Source organism: Magallana gigas, chromosome 3 (assembly GCF_963853765.1).
Source record: "Magallana gigas chromosome 3, xbMagGiga1.1, whole genome shotgun sequence".
Lineage (NCBI taxonomy): Eukaryota > Metazoa > Mollusca > Bivalvia > Ostreida > Ostreidae > Magallana > Magallana gigas.
This window is the reverse complement of record NC_088855.1, coordinates 3,927,903-3,953,729: the sequence shown is the minus strand read 5'-3', so window position 1 is coordinate 3,953,729 and position 25,827 is coordinate 3,927,903. Positions and strand designations below refer to the sequence as shown.

Sequence of the window (25,827 nt, the reverse complement as noted above, 5' to 3'; positions counted from 1 at the left end):
TGTAAAGTGATAAGAACTTTACTCTACAGGAAACAAAGACATGTTTTTGCTTTCCGAATCACAAAGACAAACGTCCGGATGTCCGGTAGTTGTTTCTACACCTACCTTTTACATCGTTGTTCCTCATGGGTGGACTTAACGAGAAACAAATGGCAATCTACTTGCATGTGAGATACTGATGTAAATATCTAATATTGCATATTTTTGGACACGGGGTCAAGGGTCGGCCATTCCCGTTGGCATTCGTGGGATTGCAATGGTCTGTCATACCACCAACGCTTCAGTGACTGACCGGAACCGAGTGATTGCCGTCTCCAGGCTTCCCTTCAACATCCTTCTGGTCTGTCTCCTCCTCGTCGGAATCGTCGGGAATTCGATCGCTATTCACGTATGTCACCGGAAACAGAAGAGAGGGAATCGTTTCTACATCCTCCTCCTGGCCGTGTACGATATAATTGCTAGTGTGGATACCACCATCAGCGTTCTGATCCTCAACTCTTACAGCGTCAGCTTCCCTTCTGATGTGTTGTGTAAAGTAATGACATATTTTATGTGGACGACCCCTTCGTCCTCAGCCCTGATGGTTCTTATCATTGCTTTACAGCGTTTCCTGCTCGTCTTTAAACCTACTAAACGCTACTTCGATCCTCGACATCATCGAATCATCGTCGTACTTGTTGTTACTTTCGTTCCTATGGTGATTGCTGTTCCAATGTGTGTCTTCTCTGGAACAGCTGCTATAAATGTTTCTTTGTCGGACGGGTCACATTTAACAACGTGCTCTTGTGAGGCAAAGACAGGTACTTTTAAAGAGTCTGAGGAAAGTTATATTATGTTTTTGTTCGTTCTTACTTTGCTTTTGATTTTGACAACAACTCTTTTGTACGCTCCTGTTGGATTTGTCATTTTGAAAAAGTATAAAAATTCAGGGTCTTCCCAGAATCCCCCGGAATTCCAATCAAATTCCATTGACGCCGTTGAAACATTGACTTCCGATATCACGGACGTTAGAACAGTAATGCGAGAAGAAAGGCGGGGAAACCGCGGGCGACCAAATGTTACTCTAAATTTCCACATGATGTTCGGAGTGATTGTAATGACTTACCTGCTGACCTATATACCTACCTTTACGATGATATTGGTCCAGAGACAAAAAGCCGGCTACTGGTTGGACCTGAGTGGCGGGAAACTGACCATTTTCCTGCTTCTCCGGCGCTTCCACATGGTCTCCAACGTAGTGAATCCGTTCGTGTACGGATATTTCGACATCACCTTCCGGTCTTACTACGCCGCCGTGTTTAGGTCGTTGTTTTGTTGTAGAAGTTCAAATAAAACTAATTGTCTTCGAGACAGGAGATCAGAGGAGACAGATACAGATAACACGTACTACTAGATTAATACTCAATGCATGTATTTACACAACAGAAAAATCTCGACTTTGTAAAGAATTAGGTATACAATGTATAGTTTGCTTATATCAAACGCTATATTATTAAAGTTAGCATTAAACAAATTCATACCGAATGTTTTGATGCATTCAATTATCGAGGTAAACTACTTTTTAATTATTGCGGTTTTCATGAATTATTAAATGGAATACCAGCATGTTTCTTAATAACCAGAATGCATTTACATGTATACTTGTGATTGACATACGTTTGACAACGTATTTTTGTTAGGCGAAGATTGGTGGTTTAATAGGGTCCTAGGAAAGCTATGCTATGTTTCTGTTCATTTTCACGTTCACATGTATACTTATGATTGACATACCTTTGAATCAACTTACTCATGAATAGATCACAGTACTGCCATAACTACTGTCCATGTTAATTTTGTGAATTTGAATAATATTGATAATATCTTACGCCGTTAAACGTACACGTGATATAATATTACGGTTTGATTTTTACCGTGCAGTGATCTCTCAGGATTTAAATTACTCTGACTCGAACGGCAAATCTTTCTTTTTTCCCTTCTTTACGGCGTTGTTTTGGTGTAAGTAAATCACCAAACTCAATGTCTAATTAATTCAACATGAGGCAACAATTAACATAATAATTCCAGTTTCCTCATTGACAATGCATAAATCAATCGACCTTGAATATTTCGAAATTTTTGGGTTTTCTTTGTCGCCTTAAAGTTCAGTGAATATTTAAATTATTATTTATGAAGGCAATCGTATACACTTTAGTTAATGACGTTTTATAGTTATAAAATTGCCTTTTTAGTTTGTTGGTTTATCTGTTATTTTTTTGCTTTTATTTTTGTTCTTTTTATCATAGTTTTCTTTGCGTTATGAAATCGTTGATCTTAATTTTGTTGTATGTAAATATTTCTAAAATACTAGCAGAAAAAAATCAAACAAAAATAGATCGATATGTAATAATTTACTTGATCAATAAAAACAATAAATAAATTAATAACACTCACTTGAAAAATAATTTAAGAGCGATTACGGGAACATCACTTGAGGTATTTACAAAGTCAACACAAGTCCACGCAATTTTGCAGCATCCGCATACACTTCAACAATACATACATGTAAGTTTCCTTCTGTTAATACTGAACGGTATTTTTTAAACTGATAGTTTCTTGCTGATGAATGCTTTCGTTTTGCTTTTGTTGGCCAACTTATTTACAACTGCTACTTTCCCGTGCTTCGCCAGGGCTAACTGTGGGATGTAGTTTTGTAGCCAGGTGAGATCAGCCGGAGCTCCTTGGGCAGCGCCGCCGCTAGCTGGTCCCGAGAGAAGCCCGGACAGTTGATAGGGGTCAAGTAATGGGTTGGGTGTAGTCGATTTTGCAAGAGCAGCTGCGTACACATCAAGCGCAACAGAGTTTCCAAATCCTGCACCCAAACCTAACTGTTGTCCCAGATTTGTGTTGGCTTGAGAACCTCCAGTTGCAGATTGAGACGAAAGACCAAGACTACTCAACAGTGAAGAACCTCCAGTAGATGGTTGAGACGAAAGTCCCAGGCTACCTAACAATGAGGAACTTGGAGATCCCAAACTACTTGCCTGTGACCCTGAGGCACTGTTAAGTGACACATGGTTACCGTTCTGACCCACGTAGTCCAAGGTGGCTCCACCGGAACTAGGCTGAGCTATCATGTGTTGCAGTAACACCTCCATTAGCAGGCCCTTCTGGTCGATGGGCTGGACAGTGTAGGTTGGGAACGGTAGCGGGGTCGTGCTGGCCGGGGTAGTTGTTGTTGTAGTTGTAGGAGTTGTCATTTCAGGAGTGGTGGTTGTGGTGGTAGCCTCTGTGGTGGTGGTGGTGGTGGCGGCAGTTGTTGTGGTTGTAGTGGCTTCAGTTGTCGTAGTTGTATCAGGAGCTGTTGTTGTTGTTGTTGTCGTTGTTGTTGTAGTTGGTGCAGGTTTATTGTTTACTTTAATGATCATTTTCTGCAAAAGGTTCAGTAAGAGTTTCATGCTAGGGTTAGGAGCTGGTGCTGGCAGTACCGATTTCTGATACTTGATATTATTGCGTAATCCAGCCACAGTATGGACTTCGTTTTGGCTACCAATGACGGTCACTTTGTTACTTGGGTATTGGATAGATTTAATGTTCACGTAATGAGCCTGTGGTCGTTTGGGGGGATACGACGGAGGTCCGCCCTGTGGATTGCCAGAGGGAGACTTTTTGGGAGAACCTTTAGGACTTTTCTTCTTTGGCGCTTTTTTGGGTGTTTTCTTTGGTGTCTTTTGCGGTGGCGTGGTGGGAATTGGAGGAGGGGTGGTCGCTGGGGCGTGGTATTTAGCTTTCGGTGGAGAAGGCGATTTTTTCTTGGGACGCTTCATCTTCTTCGGTGATTTTTTCGGTGCTGGTGACTTTTTGGGAGCTTTTGGTGTTTTGGGAGCTGATGGTGTTTTTGCTGGACCGCCTCCTCCCCCTCCAATTGTGAGGGTAGGAGCGAAGTGGTTGCTGATTGGGGCATGGAAGTTCAAATTGACAAACGAATCATGTGCCCCCTGAGAGTGGGTGATAACATTTGTCCCGGGGTTGGAGGCTATGTTCGAATGGCTTACAAACACAAACGGATCCGGAGAATTTGTGTTGATGTTGATATTGGAGTTTTGGTTCTGGTACCATCCCTGAAAAAGAAAGAAAACATTGTCAAAGTAAGATGATTAAAAGAAAGCATACAAAAAGTGAACTAAGCATACTGAAGTCTATCATGTACAGAAATCAATAACTTTCTGATTTCTGATTACAGAACAGTAACGTTGATGTTTACCTGTATCAACGGGAGAATAGCCAGCAGACAGAGGACCCACTCGCTTCTGGCCATGGTTGTGTTCTGATCGGGGTCTTCTGGTTGTAGTTCTTATATACACAAACCCTCCATGTAGGCCGGTCCACAAAATCAATTAGAATTATTCATTTATTGTACATTTTATCAGTGATGAGGGTCGACAGGTAAATGGTAATGACACTTTTACCTGTACGTGATTAGTTGTATGGTAATTAGAATTAATTAGAATCTTCTTATCGACACTTTTGCAATTTCCCCCTGACAAGAAAGGGCAACGTTTTGACAGAATTCACCGAATTTGTTTTCCTCGTTCCAAGGCACACTTGGTCCCGATTAATTAGTAAATTATTAATTTTATGATCATTAATTAGTCATTGATTAATCAAAGAAATTACGTGCATGTGGAAGTGGCGATACTTGGAGTTAATTCAACCTTTGAGACGTTTCTGCATATTTAGAGGAATTTTGCAGACATTTTGGATAGAACCAAACTTCCCCGGCGAGAAATGCCACAAATATTTCTTTAACATGTAATTTGTTTTAATCAATGATTTAATTAATGACAAAAGATTGTGGGTAACGTGTGAACATTGTGACATTAACGACGACCGATCAGATGAATATTATTATCAAGCTTGAGTTCATTTGCATCGTCATGACCCCCTTTCTATTTCTCTCTTTCTTTCTATCACTCATATTGGCTCCTCATTTAAACAATGATATTTTAATGACAAGTAAAAGCATTTAACTCTAAAGTCTTTATTTGTACAAGATCAACAGGACAATAAAAACACAGATGAAATAAATAACATTAAGAACACCACAAAATTCCTGCAGTTGATCACAACCGTGTCCCAGAAGACGGATTTCATACATCTCTGTCTGATCGAAAGTATGAAAAAGTTCTTTATTGGTCACAAAGATAATACTGATAAAATACAAGGCTCCGGCAGAAATGCGTAGAAATTAGATTTAGAGGTGGTTTGACTGAGACACAAATTGCAAAACAATACCGGTATAAGAGTCAGATAGTTAATGCACTCACTACACGGCGGCCTTTCTGCTACCGTAACTGCCACCAGAGATGACCTTGATTGGAGACCTTTGGTGGAGAGCCAGTTGAGGCATGTACTTGTTCAGCCAAGTCAGATCCACGGCTGATCCGGCGGCGCCGGCACCAGCAGGTGGCGGTGTGACTGCGGTAAAACTAGACCCGCCGTAAGAGCCACCAGAGATGGATCCACCGGCAGCCAGGAGGTCGAGTTGAGCCACTGGGTCCAAGTATGGTCCCATGGTTGTTGGGGCTTGCTGGGCAGCACCAAAGATGTCCAGAGTAGCCTGCTGACCATATCCTGAGTTGGCGTTCATGGAGACCGCTTTCTGACCTCCTCGTCCCATGATATCCAAAACAGCGGCTTGCTGTGTCTGTGTGTTGGAGCCAGAGGCCATCTGTGCTAGCAGGATCTCCAACATTTGGTTATAAGGGAATGTAGTGGTTGGGGCCTCTGTGGTAGTGGTTGTTGTAGCCTCTGTGGTAGTGGTGGTAGCTTCAGTGGTAGTTGTGGTAGGCTCTGTGGTGGTGGTGGTTGTGGTCGCCTCGGTGGTTGTGGTGGTTTCTGCTGGAGTTGTGGTAGCTTCAGTGGTAGTGGTTGTTGTTGTAGGCTCTGTTGTGGTTGTAGTTGTGGTTTTTGGTGGAGCATTCACTTTAACAACCATCTTCTGGAGCAAGTTCAGAAGAAGTTTAAACTGCATTCCCTGCATGGGCGGAGGAGCCACTTTCTTCTGGTACTTGACATTGTTGTAAAGTCCGGCAACTGTGTGGACTTCGTTTCCGTTTCCGATGACTTGTACGTCATTGCTCGGGTATTTGACGGAGTGGATGTTGGAATAATGAGATCCACCCCACCTTCCAAATCCACCCTGGCTCCCTCCTTGTCCGCCACCCTGCTGAGGTCCCCCTTGCTGGCCTCCTTGCTGTCCTCCCTGGTATCCACCCTGGGTCTGAATTCCACCTGTGGCTTTGTAGGTCTGTTTGACCTTTTGGGTTCCTCCAGCGTTGTTGTTGGGCATGTGAACGCCTTTGCCTCTGACGTTATTGTGAGCTCCGACAACGTTCATCATGTTCTGGGGAAAGTTGTTGTTGAAGACAAGGTTCATGGGTAGACCGTGTCCGGCGCCACCGGATCCCTTAGGTGGAGAACCTTTGGGTGGAGATCCCTTTGGTGGGGAGCTCTTGGGGGCCTTTGATTTGGGGGCCTTGGACTTCTTCTTTGGAGCAGCGGTCTTCTTTTTAGGTTCTGGCCTCTTTCCTTTCTTGGGGGATTTAGGAGTCTTCTTCTTCTTGGGTGAAGCTGAAGGGGCCTTGGGGGCGGGACCGCCTCCGAAACCTCCGATGTTGAGGGTGGGGATAAACTTGTTCTTGATGGGGGCGTGGAAGTTGATGCTGACCACGGTGTCTTTGGTGGCGTGTACTACTTTCTTTGGTGCGGGTGCGGGGGGTTCCGGCGCCGGGGCGGGAGGGGGGTCGTAGAACCCTGTGTTTACGTTGACATTGTTATTCAGATTCTGGTTCTGATTGGACCACCAATAACCCTGAAATAAATCCAAAACCAATGTTATCGCTGTTTTGTTTAAAAAAAGTTAGCTTTTTATTTATTTCTCTCATGATGCTCCTTTCGAAAATTAATACCAACAATCTTAAAATTGATTTCACTTGGAACATTTAAAACTCAGAAACTTTTTACCATCAATTATATTTTAAAAAGTATATTTCAAATTTGAACTATTTTCAGAAAAACAGTAAAAAGATCCTGTCATCGTTTATAAGATTAGATAAGACAGTACTTACAGCTACCGAAGGCAACACGACAACGCAACACACCAAAGCGAAACTAGTGCCAGCCATGATGGATGGAGTACCGATCCACGGATCGCCCGCTCTTTATATACCTTTTAACTTTCCCAAAGGTCGTCATATTACCTGTCATTGATATCATTGCACTTTAATTAATTTCATTATCGAAAATCATAATTCGTTGTTCGTGAGGCTCGGGAATCGGTACCCTCTATGCAGCTCATGATTTGTGATTCATGAATATTCATGAGTCGCGGATTTTTTTCATTTCCAGTTGTTTGACATTGGGGTCACGGTTTGACATGTAATGCTGATCATACAACTTGTTCTCTGTCTAATTTCCTTGACACTGTTTGGTACATTTTAATTAGCATAAATTGATTGTGTTTTACATTTTTTACGCGCTAATTGATAGTCCATCATATTTCAAAATATTTTCATTTAATGCGTACTGATCTAGAGAATGAACTTTGACTCTCCGGCCAAAAACATGCAAGAATTCGGCAAAGTGTTGGTGGTACCTATTGCACAAAAGTATAAAGCAACAACTATAAAATGGTGCTTTGTTTCCTCGAGTTTTACGACTTTTCTAGAAGGTAGGCATCATAATCTTCTTTTTCAACATATTGGAATATGGTTCTTTTAGATCTAGTCAAATTAGATAGAAAATACCAGGCTATTTTATTGTTTTGCGTTCTTTATTTATCGCGTTTATCAAGACTTGTTTTTATTCTTGTTTGCAGACGCTTCTTGATAATAAATATTTTTCCTGTAAAAATATTACCAGAAATCACACACTGATTTGCCCATCTATTCTTTTTTATTCCAACGTCCAGAAATTTCAGAACGTTACAGTTCTCTTAACGTTAAATGGGAATAAAGAATCTAAAAAATCTGATCAAGAAATTAAAATCCCACAGTATTTTTTAGAATGCAATGAAAATGTTCAAATGATGACGATCCTCGCTTTGTCGAAGATTGGCTTTTTGGCCATGCATTTCTTGTTTGACACATACATTGAATAAATATGTATACTATCTAATCTTGTTTCATGTATTGGTATACAATATACTTATATCATTACAAGCATATTTATGTTTAGTATACGTTGCTTTTTTAAATGTTCTATTGTATTGTATGTCGCTTATAATTTGTATGAATTTTAAAAACACTTTAGTGATATACTTTTAAAAAAACTGTATCAAATACCTACACAATATCAAAAGATCGACACACTCCACAATATTCTAATTTAAAAAATGTAGTTAAAATCTAAAATAATTTTAGCATGTTACACCAAAAATCAGTGCAACATACCACCACAAAACAAAGATAAGGAATTAATTAACATTGCGTGAATTTGGTCGTGTGTTTATGATAATTAATTATGATTAGGTTCAGTCTGTCAAGCTTATAATGACGTTCTACACGGTAAAGCTAATTGCTTGATCCAAAAAATCATCGGTCGGAATTCAATGCATATCAAAGAATGCATCTGATTAACAGTTTAATCACGTTTAACATTATATATACACTTCATATAGAGCTTACGTATATTCTCTACCGAAAATCTGCGACTATTGAGATCAATATTTAGAGCATCTCTTGTTTCATGCATCTGTAGGAAGAATGGAAGCTTGCCTCATACAACCAGAACGTCACAGGAATTTTAAGATTCATCTTTCATAACAAAAACGGTCCATTAGGTTTCTTACGTATTACTCATGCTAGGGCTAGAACTTATTTTAAACGTTGCAATTGTAACCCCTGCAGTACTGTTTATATTTACTTATGACATAGTTAAGTTGTTAGAGTGATTCTGTTACGTTGGTTTCTGAAACATTCTGTGACGAATATATCTTAGATAGTTTTTCATCGTTGAATGTATGTCTTTCTAGAAAAGGGTTATTGTTACTTTTGCTTCAAAAATTTCAATTCCATCATTTGAAGACAAAAGGATAATGTCTTTGATAGTTTAAGCATACTTTCTAGAAAATAAAACTGTTGAAACAAAGGGTAAAATGATTTTCAAGTTGCATAATGTTTGTGATGACGTCATCATTTTGTACCAGTTTGTTCGTCTTGTACCATCAACTCTCCGCTTGTTTACATCTGAATGTCGTCTGCTTCTTAAGGGGACTAGATGGCGCACGGTTCTAACCTTGATGAACTCAACAGGAAATGAGATTCCTCCATTAAATATTCTAATGCTTGACAAGGTGACAGAAATCAAAATCGTGCAAATTTAGGATGATAAATAATAATGACATCAGAATTAAAGAAACTCGACGTAATGTTACTTAAAACAATAGTATTAAAAATTTCTGTCCATCTAACCACCTGACCGATATAGAGTCCAGACATTATCTTCCTATTTCTATTGACAAGTGTCGCCATGCGGCTAAACTTTGTCATTTTAATTTCAAATAGCCATTGCTTCAATCATGGATGCGATTATTTTCTTTTCATTTGTTGAATAAAATATTAATTTGAAGTTCATTAAAAAACTACAGATTGTAAAGGCCATTCTTAGAATATTTAACCACCTGAACAAGAAGATAAAAAAATATATATTTTTAACAGATTTTGCTAGCTTTGTTCGAAGCTTGAAGTTGCTGTTTTTCCTTTTAAAAACAATGGCTAGAAAAATTATTATGAATATCTTTATGCAAATATGATTGGCAATTTGTTTTTCTCCTTCAAGAAAAAAAAACCCGACTCTGGTTCCATACGTCTTGAAATGCAGTGGAAATGTCTAGAAGCTGGACGCTCACCTCTATACATGTGACAGAAACAAGACGGAGCCGAGTTTTATTTGTTTTTAATTTTAGAATTACATGTATCATCTTATGACATGTATAAATTGTCTTTTTCCAGATGTATATAAGCTTTGGCAGAGTTATACATAATGTTTCTAAGGTAACGAATGAACCTGCGCAGAAAACAGTGACGTTCTACGCACATAAACGTTTTTTTGTGTTTAACCTACAACAACAAAAATAAACAATGCATATTGCAGCACACACATAAACAAAGATAGGTATCCAACACTGGATTTCCAACAATAATATCACTACCAAACACATTAATATTGATATAATATCATAGATTTATTGCTATATAGTCATATTAATCCAATGAAAAATAGTGCACTTTGTAAGGATATAGAGGTAAAAAATTCTATACAACCTATCGAATCGTTAATTGTACATAACAGAGGCAGACATACATATCCATTGAGAAAACATCTAATATTATTGGCACGTGTGACTCTATTTCAATTAGTACAGTGGTTAACATAGCTAGAGAGGTAAGTAACCACGGAGCCGAGAAACTGAACACAAACTGAACTTGGCATCAGAAGAAAATAAGAGTGAAATGTGGATTTCTACTATCGATAAAAATAAATGAAATTAATCAAAAATAAAAATATAGTTTATTCCCGGAGACTATTTACAGGGTTGCTGTGGTCTATTGCTTTGTGTTGCGGTCACTCGCCACCTGTAATCGTTTTGTTGCGTTCGTGCGAGTTCAGCTTTCGGTAGAAACTTTGCACGTAGGTAAAGACGCACTTCCAGTCAGGTTTCTGCATTTTCACCATGTCCTCTACATCCAGTAATGGCGCTATGTCAGCATATTTCCTGTAAACAAAAAATAAATTGAAAATTATGTTAATTAGCGCGATAAGCTGAATAATAACATTAATTTTATTTACTTCAAATTTGTTTTTTTTTATTCAACAATCTAACAGCTTTGCAGACTAACATAGAAGGGAGGCGTCATTATTTTTAACCACAGGGAGTTGACATTACTTACTCTGCGGTGTCGAAGGCTAGGGTAAAGTTGTATCTCCTCTTCTTGGGGTCCAGGGAGCTGAAGTCAAAGGACTCGGGGTAGAAGTGGTGGATCAGGGCGCAGAAGGCCATGCCATTGTTCCAGCTGCTGGAGAAGTTCGTGATCTCCACGTTCTAAAACGAGGCAGCAATGGACATCAGACACAGAAATAATGACGTACACAATGAATGGTTCAATGTCAGCGCGGTCTCCGTTTACAACGTAAAATTATCATGCAAAATCGGTATCAGTTATCCTCTTTCAAAGTTGTATTAAAGTTAGTATGATATATATTGTGTTGGTTATAATTAGTGATTAGTCACATACAGCATGCGTTAATTGAGTAAGATGTTATATATATACATAAAGTGATTAGTAAGTCTACTTTAAACAAGCATACGTTTAGTTTTCCCATATTATTAAAACATGCACCGTTGATTTTTATAACACTTTTTAAACTTTCTACACCGTCCACATTTTTCTACATTTAATCCATGTCCTTCTCAATACCACTTTATTAAAACCATGCCGTTCTTAATTTCACTGTAAGTCAAAACTGTTAATAACGTTCAAACCACAAGTTAACGGGTTTACGGTCTAGTCTAACACCACGGAAACGTTGTGACGGTACAAATGCTGTGTCTTCGGGAATGCCTCAGCAGTTGCAAAACATAAAAGCAGTCAGCTACATGTAAAATACAAAGATCTACAACATCAAAGCCAAGCAATGACACAGCACTTGTACGCCGACAACAGCCATCTTAGTAAACTCTGCAACCATGACAACCTCTTCAGTAGCTCATGCATGACTACTCATTTCAATGACATGCAGTCATGCGTTACCTCGTACTCCTTCGTCATGGCTTTCGTCCAGTCCAGTAACATTTGTTTGATGGCACTCGGGCTTCGAACCAGTGCCCTACCGCTTCCCCCTCCGCCGGGCGCTAAATTTCTTTAGTAAAAAAAGCACGGATTGGTTAATTTCTTGTTCTAATATATGCTGGTATATAACCAATGAAAAAAGAGTTAGAAATTTGGTCGTCTGCTACATTCAACCAAATTGTCCCGCCTTTTTTGAAGAGTGAGCCTGTAAATGAAGAGATTAGTATCTACATGTATGTCTTAACTGGTGTACAAATATTCTAAGTCTACACAAATATACTAAAAGTGGCAAAATTACACACAGTAGTGTTAGCACAACACAAAATGGCGATCTTAAAGGCTGACTTCTAATCACTGTAGCTTGATAGTATGGCATCCAAATCTGGCAGCACATTAGCTGTTCAATGAAGTTAAAATGAAATAACACCTTTGTTCCAAGCATCAATTTTCTGGAAGATAATTTTTCACTCTTTAAATTACAATGTAATCAAAGTCAGTCTATAATTTGCTAATTATAAATGTTAATTAAATGAAAATTATATTCTTTCATGTTAGCAAATAGGCAATAAATGTCTTCAGAGATCAACACTGAATGCGGTAGAAAAATGCATATATATTGATAAAAAAAGTCACACATGGAATTAAAAAACTTAGAAGAAAATGGGAACATGTTAGAGGCAGCGGGAACACAGGTGTACATGAGATCTACAGGTTAGCGTGAGACAACCATGGCCCTGGGCCCCACACACTGCCCGCGGGCTCACTGGGCTAGCCAGGTATACCTCGTAGTCCATGGTGTTCCTTTGGCAGAACTTGAGGATTTCCTGCTTGATTGCAGCAGCGTTTCGCCGCAGTGTGGTGGCTGCTTTTTTGGCGTATGACACAGCTAACAGACCGCTGAACAAAGGACAGAGAGCGTGTTAATATAAAGGGAATCACTAGTTCACAGTCACACAAACACATAGTACTCAAGTACTGTTAGGGGTCATCACACCCTACAACACGTACACATATACTTAGTTGTGGTGCTGGGGTCAAATTAAGAACAACATTCACATTTACCAGTCAAAATTAGTAGAAGCAGAGCTTCTTAATTATGAATCTTCTGGACAACCTATGTTATTTTAAGACCAAGTTTTTCTCTTGTTGACAAAGGAACAATCTACATGAATAACAGTATTAATTTCATCTACATGTACCAATGATGTATAAAGTGGGTGGAAGTTAATTTCTTGCATATTAAATCTGCATAATTCAATCAAGCACAATTTCTTTATTTTCTGAGTAATCTGCAAAGTTCAAAAATAAAGCACATTCAAGTCAAGTATTACCATGCACACATGCAGCAATATGTTCTTCAGTCTATCATCACAGTGACACAGTGATGGTGGACTGTCTGTACCACTCTCAGAGTATTTACAACGTCAGGCAATGCTCATGAGATCAATGACTTTACAAAGATTACCCTCAGCTTGTATTTTGAGGCTGACAAGGATCACTCCCAATAAGTGTATATCTTCCATCCCCCACCAAACAGGTCGGTACCCCCACTCCTAGGTTCTTCTGGGGCGGTCAAACGACAAAGTGTGTAAATCCATACCTGGTACCCACTTGATCATCAGACAGCCACCCAGTTTATTTAAAGCTAGAGGAGTGTTTGATCAGAATGCTTCAACTGTCTGAGAGCATGATCAAATACTTCACACTGAAGGATTGAGGGGCGTCCTTCAGATCTTGACTATCAGGCCTACATGTATCATTGATATCAAGAACTCATAATTCAAACACAGAACAAATAATCCAACGGGGGATTAACTTCTTCAGATCAAGCTTAACTCTGATCATCTAATACATACTTTGGTTTGGGTGCGGCATTGTCCATCTTCTGGAACATGGCCTTCGCTCCTTGGGGCCCAGATGGTTTGGCTTCAAGAAAGAAAATAAAACTCCAACGTTAAAAATCGCAGAATCCAGGTTCAAAATAATACATTGTAATAATTTACACAAATTGCAATATCATAAGAATATCTCCATACACATTTCTCCAATCACTTCAAATCAGTTGACTCGTAGATAAGGATTGTGTTGTGCAATCAATCAGTTTTATTACACCTGCTGTAAAAGTACTTAGTACCAATACCGAGTCCTTTACATAATACTGCCAATACAGTTTGCATCAAAACATGTATCTATTTTACGCCAATAATTGATTCCAGATTGTTGAGGTATCGGAGACATTGCCAAAAACCCGCCTGAGTTCTGCATCTCGCAGGAATGCCAAAACAGCAGTTTAAGTGTAAGCAAGATGACATCATGACTGATTGGTTTCTTGAATTTGCTTCAACTGACTGCAGTATATTACCAGTTTCACAAGCTTTCACAATGTTGCTACACTAATCAAGTTTGCCAAAACAGTTTCGAATTGTTCATTCTTATGAAGCTGAACAAGTCAATTGAGATCTTATTTCAAATAGAGTATTGAATTTTCAAAACTTTGTGTTGTCTGTGAATTTTCTGATAGTGAGGGCATCAATTACCAGTTCTACAGTGTGTCTCTTTTTTAACTGTAATCTTAACCTTAGAACACATTCAAGGCCACCAGTATTGTCTGATAAAGGGAACAATTCTGCCTGGAAGTGTTTTACATGAATTTATAGACACACATTGCCAATGCTTGTTATCTATAGACATGTGCATGTGTGGGTTCCTTGATCTGTTTTCCGTGTGACCTTTTGGCCTTTGATTTAAGGAAATATACTTTGCTAATGATTGGTGCATCAACACTTGATTATTTAATTGATACCAAGCCAACACAACCGTCCATTCCCCCCCGTATCTAAATCTCTGATCACTTATCAATTTATGTTCCTATAAATGTATATATGTAAAATCCTATTAATTAGTTCCACTACACATCAAAAGACCTACATTTATTAACAGGTACAAACATATGCACTAATATGCAGATATCAATCTAAGCACAAAACAGAAACCAGATCCAATCCTACTGTACACCTCCATGTCAAAACAGAAGAAAATGTTTTGCTACCTCCCCACGACTGCGATTTCTGAGTCGTGTTTGTGATGCCATCTCGGCTGTTCCAGGACTCGGTTTTGATGGTTATGTTGCCACTGGTTATGGGGGATAAGGTATTGATCAGCTGATTGGTCAAAAATGTGGCTGCTTCTTCTGTTCCAAGGTGCGTACAAAAAGGAAAACACACATGTAACTCATGCACACGTTAGGGGGAAGTCAAGCATGCTTTGAAAACAGATACGTGGGGAAGCCATTACAGCTACAATCTGATTTGACAATTCATGAATTACACAAGACTACTATGTAATTAAACTGCAAACACCAGCTGTTATCATTCAGATGAATCAGTTATTTAGCCTGCACAGTGCACAGGGATGTATTTTATCGTGTTCAATATCTACTTATGTCCCCTGATGTTTTACCCATCATACTTGACTTCAAAATATGAATGTTCAAAATTACAGGAATAAAATAAATGTAATAACTGCTATAAATATCGATTAATTTGGTAAATAAGATATGAGAATAGTAAAGATATAATAATAAAAGAATAAGTAAGAAGATAATTATTTAAAGAGAGTGAATCAGCTACAACTGTCACAGAAAGGGGAGGTTACCTGAGATGTACTTGGAGGAATCTCCAGGGGTTAATATTGAATCTTTGATTATTGTGGTCCGAATGACTCCATCTACCGTTAAATAGAAGAAATAGTGGGAGTTAGTAAAGAAGTCCCAGAACCCAAGTTTATAAGTCCCTGTATAAATTTTAAGCAGTGCAAATTATTGCTAAAGAGTGTCCCTCATTTTCCCCCCTAATTTAAAAGGAGATCTCTGATATATATATTCATTAGTAAAGATTTGAAAGATTAATCCATGCAATATGTCGATTATATAAATAAATATATGAGAATATGGCTCATTATGAATATAAATGATAAATGTGAGTATATATACCAAACACCAAGCACTGACCATGCTACATTTCTCATAGAGCTATAGATCTATCGTCTGTGTGCATTATCAGTGATAGTACACAGTACGGGGTGTAAGACTTGGGGAGGGGCCGTGAAGCTCACCTGGCGTCTTCTGTACTTTTTTGTCGTCATGCTTGGCTAACTTGTCAAACGTCTCTAATGTCCGCCTCTTGTCCTCATCCGCGTGCTTCACTTTGTCCTTGAGAATATCTTCACCTTTCTGGAGAATTCTCTCCCGCTCTGCTGACGCCTCTTTTGCCGTTTGTTCAAATGTTTTCAGAAATTTTTCTTTCTCTTTCTCTGCTAGTTCAAACTTCTTTTTCACGAGATCGCCAGATTCTTTTTCTCTCTGCAGTCGCTTAGCCTCCCAATCCTCTGTAACACAAAATGATTCAGTGATTCTAAGATTTGTTAATCATTTTCAAGTACCCTTCACTTACAGTTCTTATTGAAATATAACAGTACATAAATATATTTTTTCTTATGTGAGAAAATAAATTTTTTGGCAGAATCTTGTAATTATGTAGAAGGATCAAAAGCACATGCACATTTTTTGCATGTTTTATTATACAGATCTCAAAAGTTATGCAATCTTCAACCTACACTGCTGGACTTTAATCTTAACATCTGAATTTGATACACTTTATCTAGAAATCATCGCATTCTATAAAACATATTTTTAGGACCTACTCTGTTTTTTCTCTCTGATTTCCTTCATACGAGCTCGGATCTTCTTCCTTTCTTCAAAGTTCTCAGATTTGCTGAGCTACAACAAAAACAGATGAAAAATATCTTTGTACAAATAGTAAAAATAATAATTTGTAATCTTAATTGTTGCAGAAAACACCTGCAGAGACTTTGAAAATGCACCTGTGTTTATTTTTCTTATGCATGTAAATTGACTACAATTGTAATGCAATATGTATTCAAATATTTATTGAATAAACACTTGAGTAGGATTCCTAATAATAAGCATTGCCCTTTACTGAATAAGCATGCTTTTAGCCTTTGTTGACTGTACATTGTTAATATAAATGCAGTGGGAGGAACCCAAATCTCTGCAGTTTATGAGGATAATGTGTGTTTGTTAATGATTTCAGCAGAGTTTCCATTACAACAGGATATCACTGAATCGGAGGGAGAATCTGCTCCATTAGTGCTGTAGAATAATCTCAGAATCCTGGGACTCCAGCCAGACAACTCTGTCACTGACCCCCATAACACACAGCAGGGAACATAACACACAGCAGGGAACATAACACACAGCAGGGAACATAACACACAGCAGGGAACATAACACACAGCAGGGAACATAACACACAGCAGGGAACATAACACACAGCAGGGAACATAACAACAACAGGGAACATAACACACAGCAGGGAACATAACACACAGCAGGGAACATAACACACAGCAGGGAACATAACACACAGCAGGGAACATAACACACAGCAGGGAACATAACACACAGCAGGGAACATAACAACAACAGGGAACATAACACACAGCAGGGAACATAACACACAGCAGGGAACATAACACACAGCAGGGAACATAACACACAGCAGGGAACATAACACACAGCAGGGAACATAACACACAGCAGGGAACATAACACACAGCAGGGAACATAACACACAGCAGGGAACATAACACACAGCAGGGAACATAACACACAGCAGGGAACATAACAACAACAGGAACTTAACAACAACAGGGAACATCCAACAGAGAAAGGGTGTGAAATCGATTATCCAACACTGAGGGGGCGTGAAACAACAGCACTGTATATTTAAAAAACATTGTTTGGTGAGAGAGAGAGAGAGAGAGAGACAGAGAGAGAGAGAGAGAGAGAGAGACAGAGAGAGAGACAGAGAGACAGAGAGAGAGACAGAGAGAAAGAGAGAGCAATTACACAACATCTCTGACAATGCTGTAAATGTATGTGATGCTATCTATTAAGCACATTAGAAAATTACAACTTTTTATCCATTGACAAACAGCTTTATTTTTTCATGAGTAGTGCCAATTCCAGATTAGATAGAGATTGGGGGAGAGGGCATGGACTTGATAACTTGAATTCTACAAAATCTGACTGTATTCATCAAAACCTGTGTAAATGTAAGCTTGCATGTATAACCTGAGAATACAAAAAATATTGAACATGTGTTTTGTCCCTCTGACTGTTGGTAAAATAGCAATGTGTAAATAGATGTGAAATCATGAAGCTTGCCAACACCTGACAGGGAAGAAAACAGCATGAAGATTGGTTTGCGTAAGAGAATTGAAAATGACTTGAGTTAATTATCCTACAAGCCGAGCCGATAAAAACCCTGAATTCCTCAGAAGGAAGCTTGTCAGTGCCTTGTTGGGGCTTCCTCTGAAGCACTGAGTCACCAGAGTTCTGGCAAGATGCTCTATTGTAATGAACATTAGCGTTCAGGTGTAGGAAGAGGAATTCAAGTTCCACATTCCATCGGCAGCAGTTTGTCGTAACATCTCAGGAACAGCTAAAGTACAACATCGCATTCCATCACCTCCCTCCAACATCTACTTAAAAACACACACAATAATTAAGAGTCAACTTTGGTTCTCTGGTTGAAAACACCACCCCCAATGAACATGAGGCTTTCTCCTCCTATAAAGCTATTTCTGTTTGTACCAGTACATGTAATACAACAAGAAACCAGCATCACTAACCCCTAATGGAATTCACCTGTTGTGCAAATCAACCCCCAATCACTGGTAGGGCACTGACCATGTTTCTAATGTACTGCAGGGTTGTGATAACACTATTTACTAATCATTGGCTGAGGTACAGGCAGTACAACTCACATACCAGCAGTATATATGTATACCATAGCAATGTCGTAACGGCCAGACAGAGTACACAGCATACCCACACCTTACACACCTGAAGGAGTACATATACCACACCTTACACACCTGGATTTATACATATAGCACATCTTGCACAAGTAAATTAATACAAATAGCACATCTTGCACAAGTAGATTAATACATATAGCACACCTGAAGGAAAATATGTAAAGGTAAATACTGATTAAATTGGTCAGTGCTATGCTATATCTTGATCTGTATCTGGGACCATTACAAAGTCACTGGAACGCTATTGTCTGCGGATGAGTATGGTCCAGATGTTGGGTTGCCTTACCTCATTATCAGACAGGGGGTCACAGATTACATGGAGATTCTAATTAAGACATTGACCTGGCAACAATCTCAGACAGACGGGGTAACAGAGTGTGAGTCAATTCTATTACATTGACCTACAACCAATCTTATATAGGTGACAGATAGTGCGTACCAAAGGTTATTGTAGAATGTATTGTAGAAATGGTAGATTTTACGACTTGACCTTAATTAGATGGAGGGTGACAGATTCTAGGATCTGGGTCTACTACATTCTCAGACAGGGAGGGTGACGGATTGTGTGGGGATTCTGAGAAATTGACCTGACATCAGTCCCAGATAGATGAAGACGGAATGAGATTCCAGGATCTGTATGTACTCTCTATTAGTTCTCACTCAGATGAGTACTTCAATGTGACAGGCTACAGCTCTCTGCATTATACACCTCACATCCCTACCACTGCTTGACATATCTGTGTGGGAGGAAGATGTGTAATATTTATAAATACACCTTTCTATGATCTACTTACCAACTTGTGAAGTTCATCCTCATCTTCTATCGTGTCGTAGGATGCCATGGTAACAGAAGTATTTGGGTACCGTGAGAACTTGGATGCTTCTTCCTGCAGAATTAAATATTCATGCTTAATGTTCCGAATACCGTAAACAAATTGTGAGCAAAACTTGGTTAATTTATATTTAAATCAGTACGTAGTTTGAAAAACAAATACATAAAACAGGCGTGTAGCTTTAAAAGAATCCACACAAGACCTGTTGGTATATTAAGCAGCATTAGGAAGAGTTCAGCCAACAGATAAGAAAAGAGGCGTGTAGTGCAATAAAACCGATTATATTCCAAATTATTTATTCCCTCGATTTTGATTTATAAAAGACACAACCCCATTGATGGCCCCTTCATCTTGTCTACATTTTAGGCATTCAGTAAACTGATGCTGACTGTGTACCATGTGATAAACAAAAATCTTTGTAAACAAACACATCATACAGCCTGAAGGCAGACTAGCGGGAGACGCAAGAAATCAGCAGGTATCGGCAGGTACTGAGCCAGGAGTCAGACAAGATAGAGAATCATGGGTAATCTCCACATGAAGGGGGAGGTGAGATATGGTCAGCGAATCCCCATGGGGAGGTGGGTAAAGTGGCATGCTAACTGGACACAATCTGTCAGAAGGGCAGATAACTCAGTTTACCATTCCATACTCTTACATAAAGAACAAATAGGGAAAAACATATCACATTACCATTTCAGTTTGAAAATGATAATTGTGGTTTGGAAAATCTAAAAAACAAGAGAAAAAGGTGCATATACATCCTCGACAAGAATTGGAGAAAAGGGGGTTTTAAATAAAATGAAAAAGTAAAATTTGGTAGATTTTTTTTTATGAGAGGGGAATTGGGTACTGGTCCCTCACCTGAGGAAAACATTCTGTTGTCTGAGACTAAAATCAAAGAACACCTAGAAATAAATTATGTTGAACAAATCAAGAAAATGATCTTTATTTCTACAGACATGCTGTATTCTTGCCAGAATATTTATAGACAGAAGAAAAAAAAAAGAAGAAAAAAAAAATAAGTTGAAAAGAGAAATTCAACCAATTCACAATAACACATTCTTACCTCTCAACAGAATAACAAATAATATCCTAATTTCCAAAAACCAGAAAAAAGGGAGCAAGAATACAATAGATGTTTCCTCACATTGCCTGTCTGACCTTCAATAGTTTTTGAAGGAAAGAAGGAAAAGGTGCTGCAAGCTCACAGGCAGTGAAGTGGCATCATCAGCGTAAACAGAAAGTATATATACATACACCTATCTACAGCGGTTCCTGGTGATAAGACCAGACAGATGGGGCACTTCTCCTCCGGGAGCTGCAGCTTACCTCTAGATCAAACACACTCACACTGATACTATTTATTGGGCAATAATGCCACATCTTATTAATCGGGTGCCACTTTGGCTTCTTAAAGTTGGAAGTCAAAAGAAGGTGATTTAGAAGAGTGCTAATCCCTTTCCTAGCTTTGATGTGCAAGGAGTTCAAACTATTCATTTTAATAAAAAAGAAAAAAAAGGTTCTATGACATGTAAATATTTTTTATCTATATGCTTTCTACACCTTTCCTGAATGCCCCAGAGATAACACAGACAGATACGGAGTGAGTATTCCCCCTTGCCGTAATCAATAGCATACACTCACCCTGGCTTTGTGTTCCGCCCTGAAGGACTCCATCTCTCCTGGAAGAACCTTCAGGCTGGACGTCCGTCGCAGTCCTTGATCCCGCCTGTGGACCGCCACTACAGCTGCTGGGGCAGGACTCTGATTCTTCTTGGCCTCCATATTCTCAAACAACATCCTCATGCTCTGACTTCTGTTCAGCCCAGCGCTCTCAGAATTCAACTTTGTCACCACATTGTCTCTTGCAGGAGTTTCAACGGACGGGATTTTATTGTCATTCATGTCGCGCTTTTCCTTGCTTTGAGAGTTGGACAGGAACTTTGCTATGACATCGATATTGTTTTTGTTTTCCACCCTGGCACTCTCACACCTTCGAAGATTCACTGTTTTCTTCTCTGTACCTGTTTCCATGACAACAGGTCTCCATCCTGTGGGTTTGTCTGTAGAGTCTGTGTTCTCTACAACTATCTTTGGAACAGTCTTTTCAGATTTTTCCGTGGCATCTCTTTTCCAAGTTAGCGGTTTTTCTCTGCCATAATTTGTCACACGAGCACTTTCTGTTCGCCTGAGCGAAATATTTTTCCATGGTGGATCATTTGGTTTTGTGGTTCCCTGGTCTTTGACCAATGCCTGCTTTTTCTGCAAGGCTTTCCCCGATTCCCTTGGATCGACTTGAGTATGTGAGCTTGGAGTGTTAGATTGCGAAGGAGACTTCTCAGTCTCATTATTGCTTGAAGTCCCCTCTGTTAAAGTCTTTGCTGTGATATTGCTGGTGAAGGGTGTCTTTTCTTTCTGGATATCCCCAGTGCCTGTTTCACTGGGGGGAGGAGTATTCTGTGGCTGCTTGGTGGTGGTTTTAATGCCCTCCTCTTGCACCTTCTGAGTAGTATTGCGAGTTGTACGTCTCTCCTGAGACTTAGCACCACTAGGTTCATAAACCGGCTTCAAGGATAGCTTGGAGGTAGAGGTTATATGCACACTTTCGCTGCGACGAACACTGGCGGACTTCTTCTCCTGGACTGGTTCCTCTGGCTGGTTCCCTCCCCGCCCTACCAGCCAATCAGTTTTCTTACTGACATAGCCAGCAGTCTCCTTCTTGCTTTCCTCTCCTGAAGAACAAAAAAGTTACAGTAAATTAGTTTAATAAATACTTACAAACAACCTAACTTACAGGACTACCAAAAATCCTAAAGAGTCTTAGAAATTTTCAATTGTATCATTATGACTGCATAGATAATACACTGTACATAGTGTTTGCAATACCGAAGATCTCACCTTTATGTACTGTAATGGAACAACTAGAGGACACAGCCCCAAAAGAGTTTCTGGCGACACATTCGTAGCAGCCGCCATCTTGTTCCATGATTTCCTGTATGGCCAGCAGAGCGATGTTGTTCTGGTAGGTCTGTTTGAAGTCCTTGGTGTTCCCGATCATCTTACCATCCTTCCTCCACAGGATCATGGGAGCAGGGCTGCCCTTGATCTGACATTGGAGAGTCAGGGCCCTACCACAGGTAGCCACTGTGTCACTCAGGGCCTGCAGAATGGCCGGAGGACCTTCCTTGGCTGCAACAGAACAAAATTTGTCAGTCATTTTCTCCATTCAGCATTACAGCTGTACATTGAATTTTGTATATCTTAAGTTTTTTTCTGACCCTTGTGCTGTGCCATTGCTAAAAATTTTGGTGCTTTGTCAAATCCCCTTCACTAAATCAGGCAGCACGGGGTGAGACACAATATTTGGTATTGGTATCTAGAATCAACACATCAATCACCTGTAATTAGCAGGCTAATTTCTGACTCAGTATTTACTAGAGTGCATTTTTCAAATACTGCACCTTCCTGTTGATAAGCCTATTTTACCTTTTTTAACATCATAATTCAAAAACCTCTTAATTATAGGAACATTTGTTTTAGTTTGTATATGTGTTTGGGAATATATCCCTGATACTGACATGTTTTTCCATTGAGTTGTAGAGACAAAAGTCTTTTATCAGTCTCCATACTTTGTCACAAGTGTTTTGGGGTCAACTTATCTACGGTATACTTGTTGACTTTTGATAGAAAAATTAAATAAAAACACCTCGGCCTATTTATTTTGCCTCTACGAGTGAAAGTATTGATCTGAGTAATATAGCTGGAAGGCAATATTTCTGGTCAACAACCTAAACCAATTATCAGAGATTAAAAAGAATGCATTTACAGTAACACTAAAAGAAACAAAATAAGTCAATTAAGATAATTGAGATCAAATTATACAATTCTTGGCCTGTAGGGCAAAAAAGTGAAAAAATTTTCTGGAGAAATGCCCCAAATATACCACAGTAAATTACATGACCAATTAAAACAAACATGTAATTAAATGTACAGCATACAGGTCAAAGTCAAATTTATCTTTTTATTTTTTTCATACAGAAAACTGTTTGGGAGAGACTATAAGATAATGTACTGATGACTTCCCTTTGACCAGCTCTCGCAATAACCAACAAATATCAGCAGTTAAAGTAGATCCAGTGTTCTGTGACGTCACACTTTTTTGTAAAACTTTGAATTCTTTAAAAATTGTGCAAGATAGTTTTATTTATTTTTTGTGAATATAATCACCTGGATGTAATTAGAATTATTGGTAGGTTAAAGATATTTTCGCACTTAATTCTATACTAAATTTCCAAATTTTTATATATTTTATCTATGCAAAGGGGAAATAACTCTTTTTCTGACTTTTCTTCAGTTGTATGTCTAAATGCTATAGTTTTTCTTATTCCAACGATTAATTTTAAAATATTTTTGTAATTTTAGTTTTCTGATAAAGTTGACATTAAAATTAAACAAGAAAAACAAATTTCTGCCTACAAGATTTTACTTTTAACAGAAAAAAATACATTTTTCTAATGCTAAAATATGCTTTAGTTTATGTTTATCTGGCATCTTAAAAAGTGTGATGACATGTATATTTTTTCTAACAATTGATGACATTTAAGTCTATTAAGTCGAAATCAGTTCGGTTTTTCAACTTTCCTCAGAGAATTTTACGAGTATGGAGCTACCTTAAACAACGACTATACCATGTAATGAAAGAAAAAAACGGCCGACATATTTATCAATCTATGATATGAATTTTCATTTGGCAATGTTGCAAAAATCACAAAGCATTGAAAGAATAAGTAAATGAATCGTGCTTTAGTGTCATTATCCCTGTCAAACGTTCCATGTCCTTTGATGAGAGCTTACAATAGATATCACCACTGCAGTGGGTGCATCTACTCATTGCCAACAGGTTCAATACACTGCTAATGCTTCAATACCTTAACAAGAATGAAATCTAATACAATAATTGGGTACTTCTGGATTTAATCAAAGAAAAGTGGTTTATAAGCAATAAACTCTCAATTATTGGGATCAGACTGAAAAGATTGTCAAACATTTTAATAAGGGATTCTCTGAATGCAATACGTAATTTTCAATGAATGCCCCTCCACCAGTAAATAGATGGATCTCCTTCAGGTACGCTAATCTTACTTCACTTGCATTCAAACTAGCATGATTGGTAACACTTGAGCCACCCTGTGTATGTAATATTACATACCAAGACATAAACATCTTCTCAGTCCTCTAGGGGTTCAGTGCAAACCAACAGACAACTTAGAGAGTTCTCAACACAGATTTTGGGGGGTAGAGAGGGTAAGAATATGGAGTAGAGGAATGTCGGACAGTCATACCTTTAACAACCACAAGGCAGTCCACCGAAATTTTCCCGCAGCAGTTCTGTGCGACTACTTCATATTTTCCACTGTCCTCCGTCGCAGATTTTGAAATCTTTAAGAGTGCCACCCGTCCGTCGTAGAGCGACTTGGTGCGAGTATTAGGTGAGAGTGCGGTGCCATCTCGGTACCAGGTGATGGTGGGGGTGGGGGAACCAATCACATCGCATTCCAGGAGGATCAGGTCTCCGAAGCCGTAGATGTTGCTCTCGGGCCGACTCAGGAACTGGGGGGCCACCTCCCCCTCCCCATCGTTCTCTGTAAGCAAACAATGCATGGAAACATAAGTCTAACTCTGGCGAGATGTCGGGTCAGTATCAGCTATAAGGGAGGGGACCTGCACCGACTGTGACTCTGATAAGATTAAGGTGGAATTAATCCAATTATCCGAGCCCTGGCATTACATTTTGTTTGTCCTGGGACCTAGCCTTGAATGACCCTTAATCCTCAGAAAACACAGGACAACACCTTGAGATGGGTAATAAGGCATAAGCTTACACAACAAAACAAAGAGCACATACCTGTGAGGACAGGCAGCTAATTATAGACTGATAAAGGTGTATTTAAAACATTCTTATCATGTTTACTTAACTCTTAATGACAATCATCTTCAGAGAGTGAAACACATAACTTTTCTCCATTAAAAATACTTAATATCAATATGATTGAATTGTTACTATCCTATATTTAAGCAAACTACAATTCTAGATCACATGAATTTCCATAAAGAACTGTAACTCTGGTAATCATAAATGAAGATTTGAAGGAATCTTCTACCTGAGGGAACACCAACGACAATGACCTGAGATACTCGGTGATTGTTCCCTTAAGTTATTACCAAGAGATGAAATAATTCCAGAATCATTGTATAAATTC

At 38.9% G+C, this 25,827-nt stretch overlaps 4 protein-coding genes across 17 annotated transcripts in view; 1 reads left to right on the top strand and 3 right to left on the bottom strand.

The window, feature by feature from the left end:
* Nucleotides 1–256: 256 nt before the first annotated feature.
* LOC136273283 (cholecystokinin receptor type A-like) lies at nt 257–1,393 on the top strand. The gene has a single exon (XM_066077684.1). It carries the CDS (start codon nt 257–259, stop codon nt 1,391–1,393), a length of 1,137 nt encoding a protein of 378 aa, XP_065933756.1.
* Nucleotides 1,394–2,374: 981 nt separating this feature from the next.
* On the bottom strand, nt 2,375–4,444 carry LOC105347116 (uncharacterized). The gene is made up of 2 exons (XM_066078137.1): nt 4,241–4,444; nt 2,375–4,097 (listed from the first exon to the last, which is right to left on the bottom strand). Exons 1-2 carry the CDS (start codon nt 4,292–4,294, stop codon nt 2,577–2,579), a joined length of 1,575 nt encoding a protein of 524 aa, XP_065934209.1. The 5' UTR covers nt 4,295–4,444; the 3' UTR covers nt 2,375–2,576.
* A 557-nt stretch (nt 4,445–5,001) lies between these two features.
* Nucleotides 5,002–7,689, bottom strand: LOC105347108 (uncharacterized). The gene is made up of 2 exons (XM_011456016.4): nt 7,107–7,689; nt 5,002–6,850 (listed from the first exon to the last, which is right to left on the bottom strand). Exons 1-2 carry the CDS (start codon nt 7,161–7,163, stop codon nt 5,303–5,305), a joined length of 1,605 nt encoding a protein of 534 aa, XP_011454318.3. The 5' UTR covers nt 7,164–7,689; the 3' UTR covers nt 5,002–5,302.
* Nucleotides 7,690–9,917: 2,228 nt separating this feature from the next.
* LOC105347050 (titin) overlaps nt 9,918–25,827 on the bottom strand; it is a 45,546-nt gene continuing 29,636 nt past the window's right edge. For 7 of the 14 annotated variants that reach the window (XM_066078128.1, XM_066078129.1, XM_034480914.2 and 4 more), the window contains 12 exons: nt 24,910–25,209; nt 22,466–22,756; nt 21,212–22,299; nt 19,526–19,618; nt 16,530–16,605; nt 15,942–16,214; nt 15,483–15,554; nt 14,878–15,018; nt 13,685–13,754; nt 12,611–12,725; nt 10,929–11,080; nt 9,918–10,753 (listed from right to left, as the gene is read on the bottom strand). In XM_066078128.1, the coding sequence (XP_065934200.1) occupies nt 10,603–10,753; nt 10,929–11,080; nt 12,611–12,725; nt 13,685–13,754; nt 14,878–15,018; nt 15,483–15,554; nt 15,942–16,214; nt 16,530–16,605; nt 19,526–19,618; nt 21,212–22,299; nt 22,466–22,756; nt 24,910–25,209 (2,822 nt within the window). In that variant the 3' untranslated portion in view covers nt 9,918–10,602. Of the gene's footprint in view, nt 10,754–10,928; nt 11,081–11,789; nt 11,899–12,610; nt 12,726–13,684; nt 13,755–14,877; nt 15,019–15,482; nt 15,555–15,941; nt 16,215–16,529; nt 16,606–19,525; nt 19,619–21,211; nt 22,300–22,465; nt 22,757–24,909; nt 25,210–25,827 lie in introns of those variants that run through there. The other 7 variants (XM_066078130.1, XR_010711707.1, XM_066078132.1 and 4 more) reach the window with 7 other exon arrangements.

Bases quoted from the DNA above. Each gene is read 5' to 3' on its own strand.
- LOC105347108 (XM_011456016.4), bottom strand. From the start codon at position 7,163: ATGGCTGGCACTAGTTTCGCTTTGGTGTGTTGCGTTGTCGTGTTGCCT. The intron at 6,851-7,106 runs GTAAGTACTGTC...GATTTATTTCAG, and splicing joins TCGTGTTGCCTTCGGTAGCT to GGTTATTGGTGGTCCAATCA.
- LOC105347116 (XM_066078137.1), bottom strand. From the start codon at position 4,294: ATGGCCAGAAGCGAGTGGGTCCTCTGTCTGCTGGCTATTCTCCCGTTG. The intron at 4,098-4,240 runs GTAAACATCAAC...TTTCTTTTTCAG, and splicing joins CTATTCTCCCGTTGATACAG to GGATGGTACCAGAACCAAAA.
- LOC136273283 (XM_066077684.1), top strand. From the start codon at position 257: ATGGTCTGTCATACCACCAACGCTTCAGTGACTGACCGGAACCGAGTG.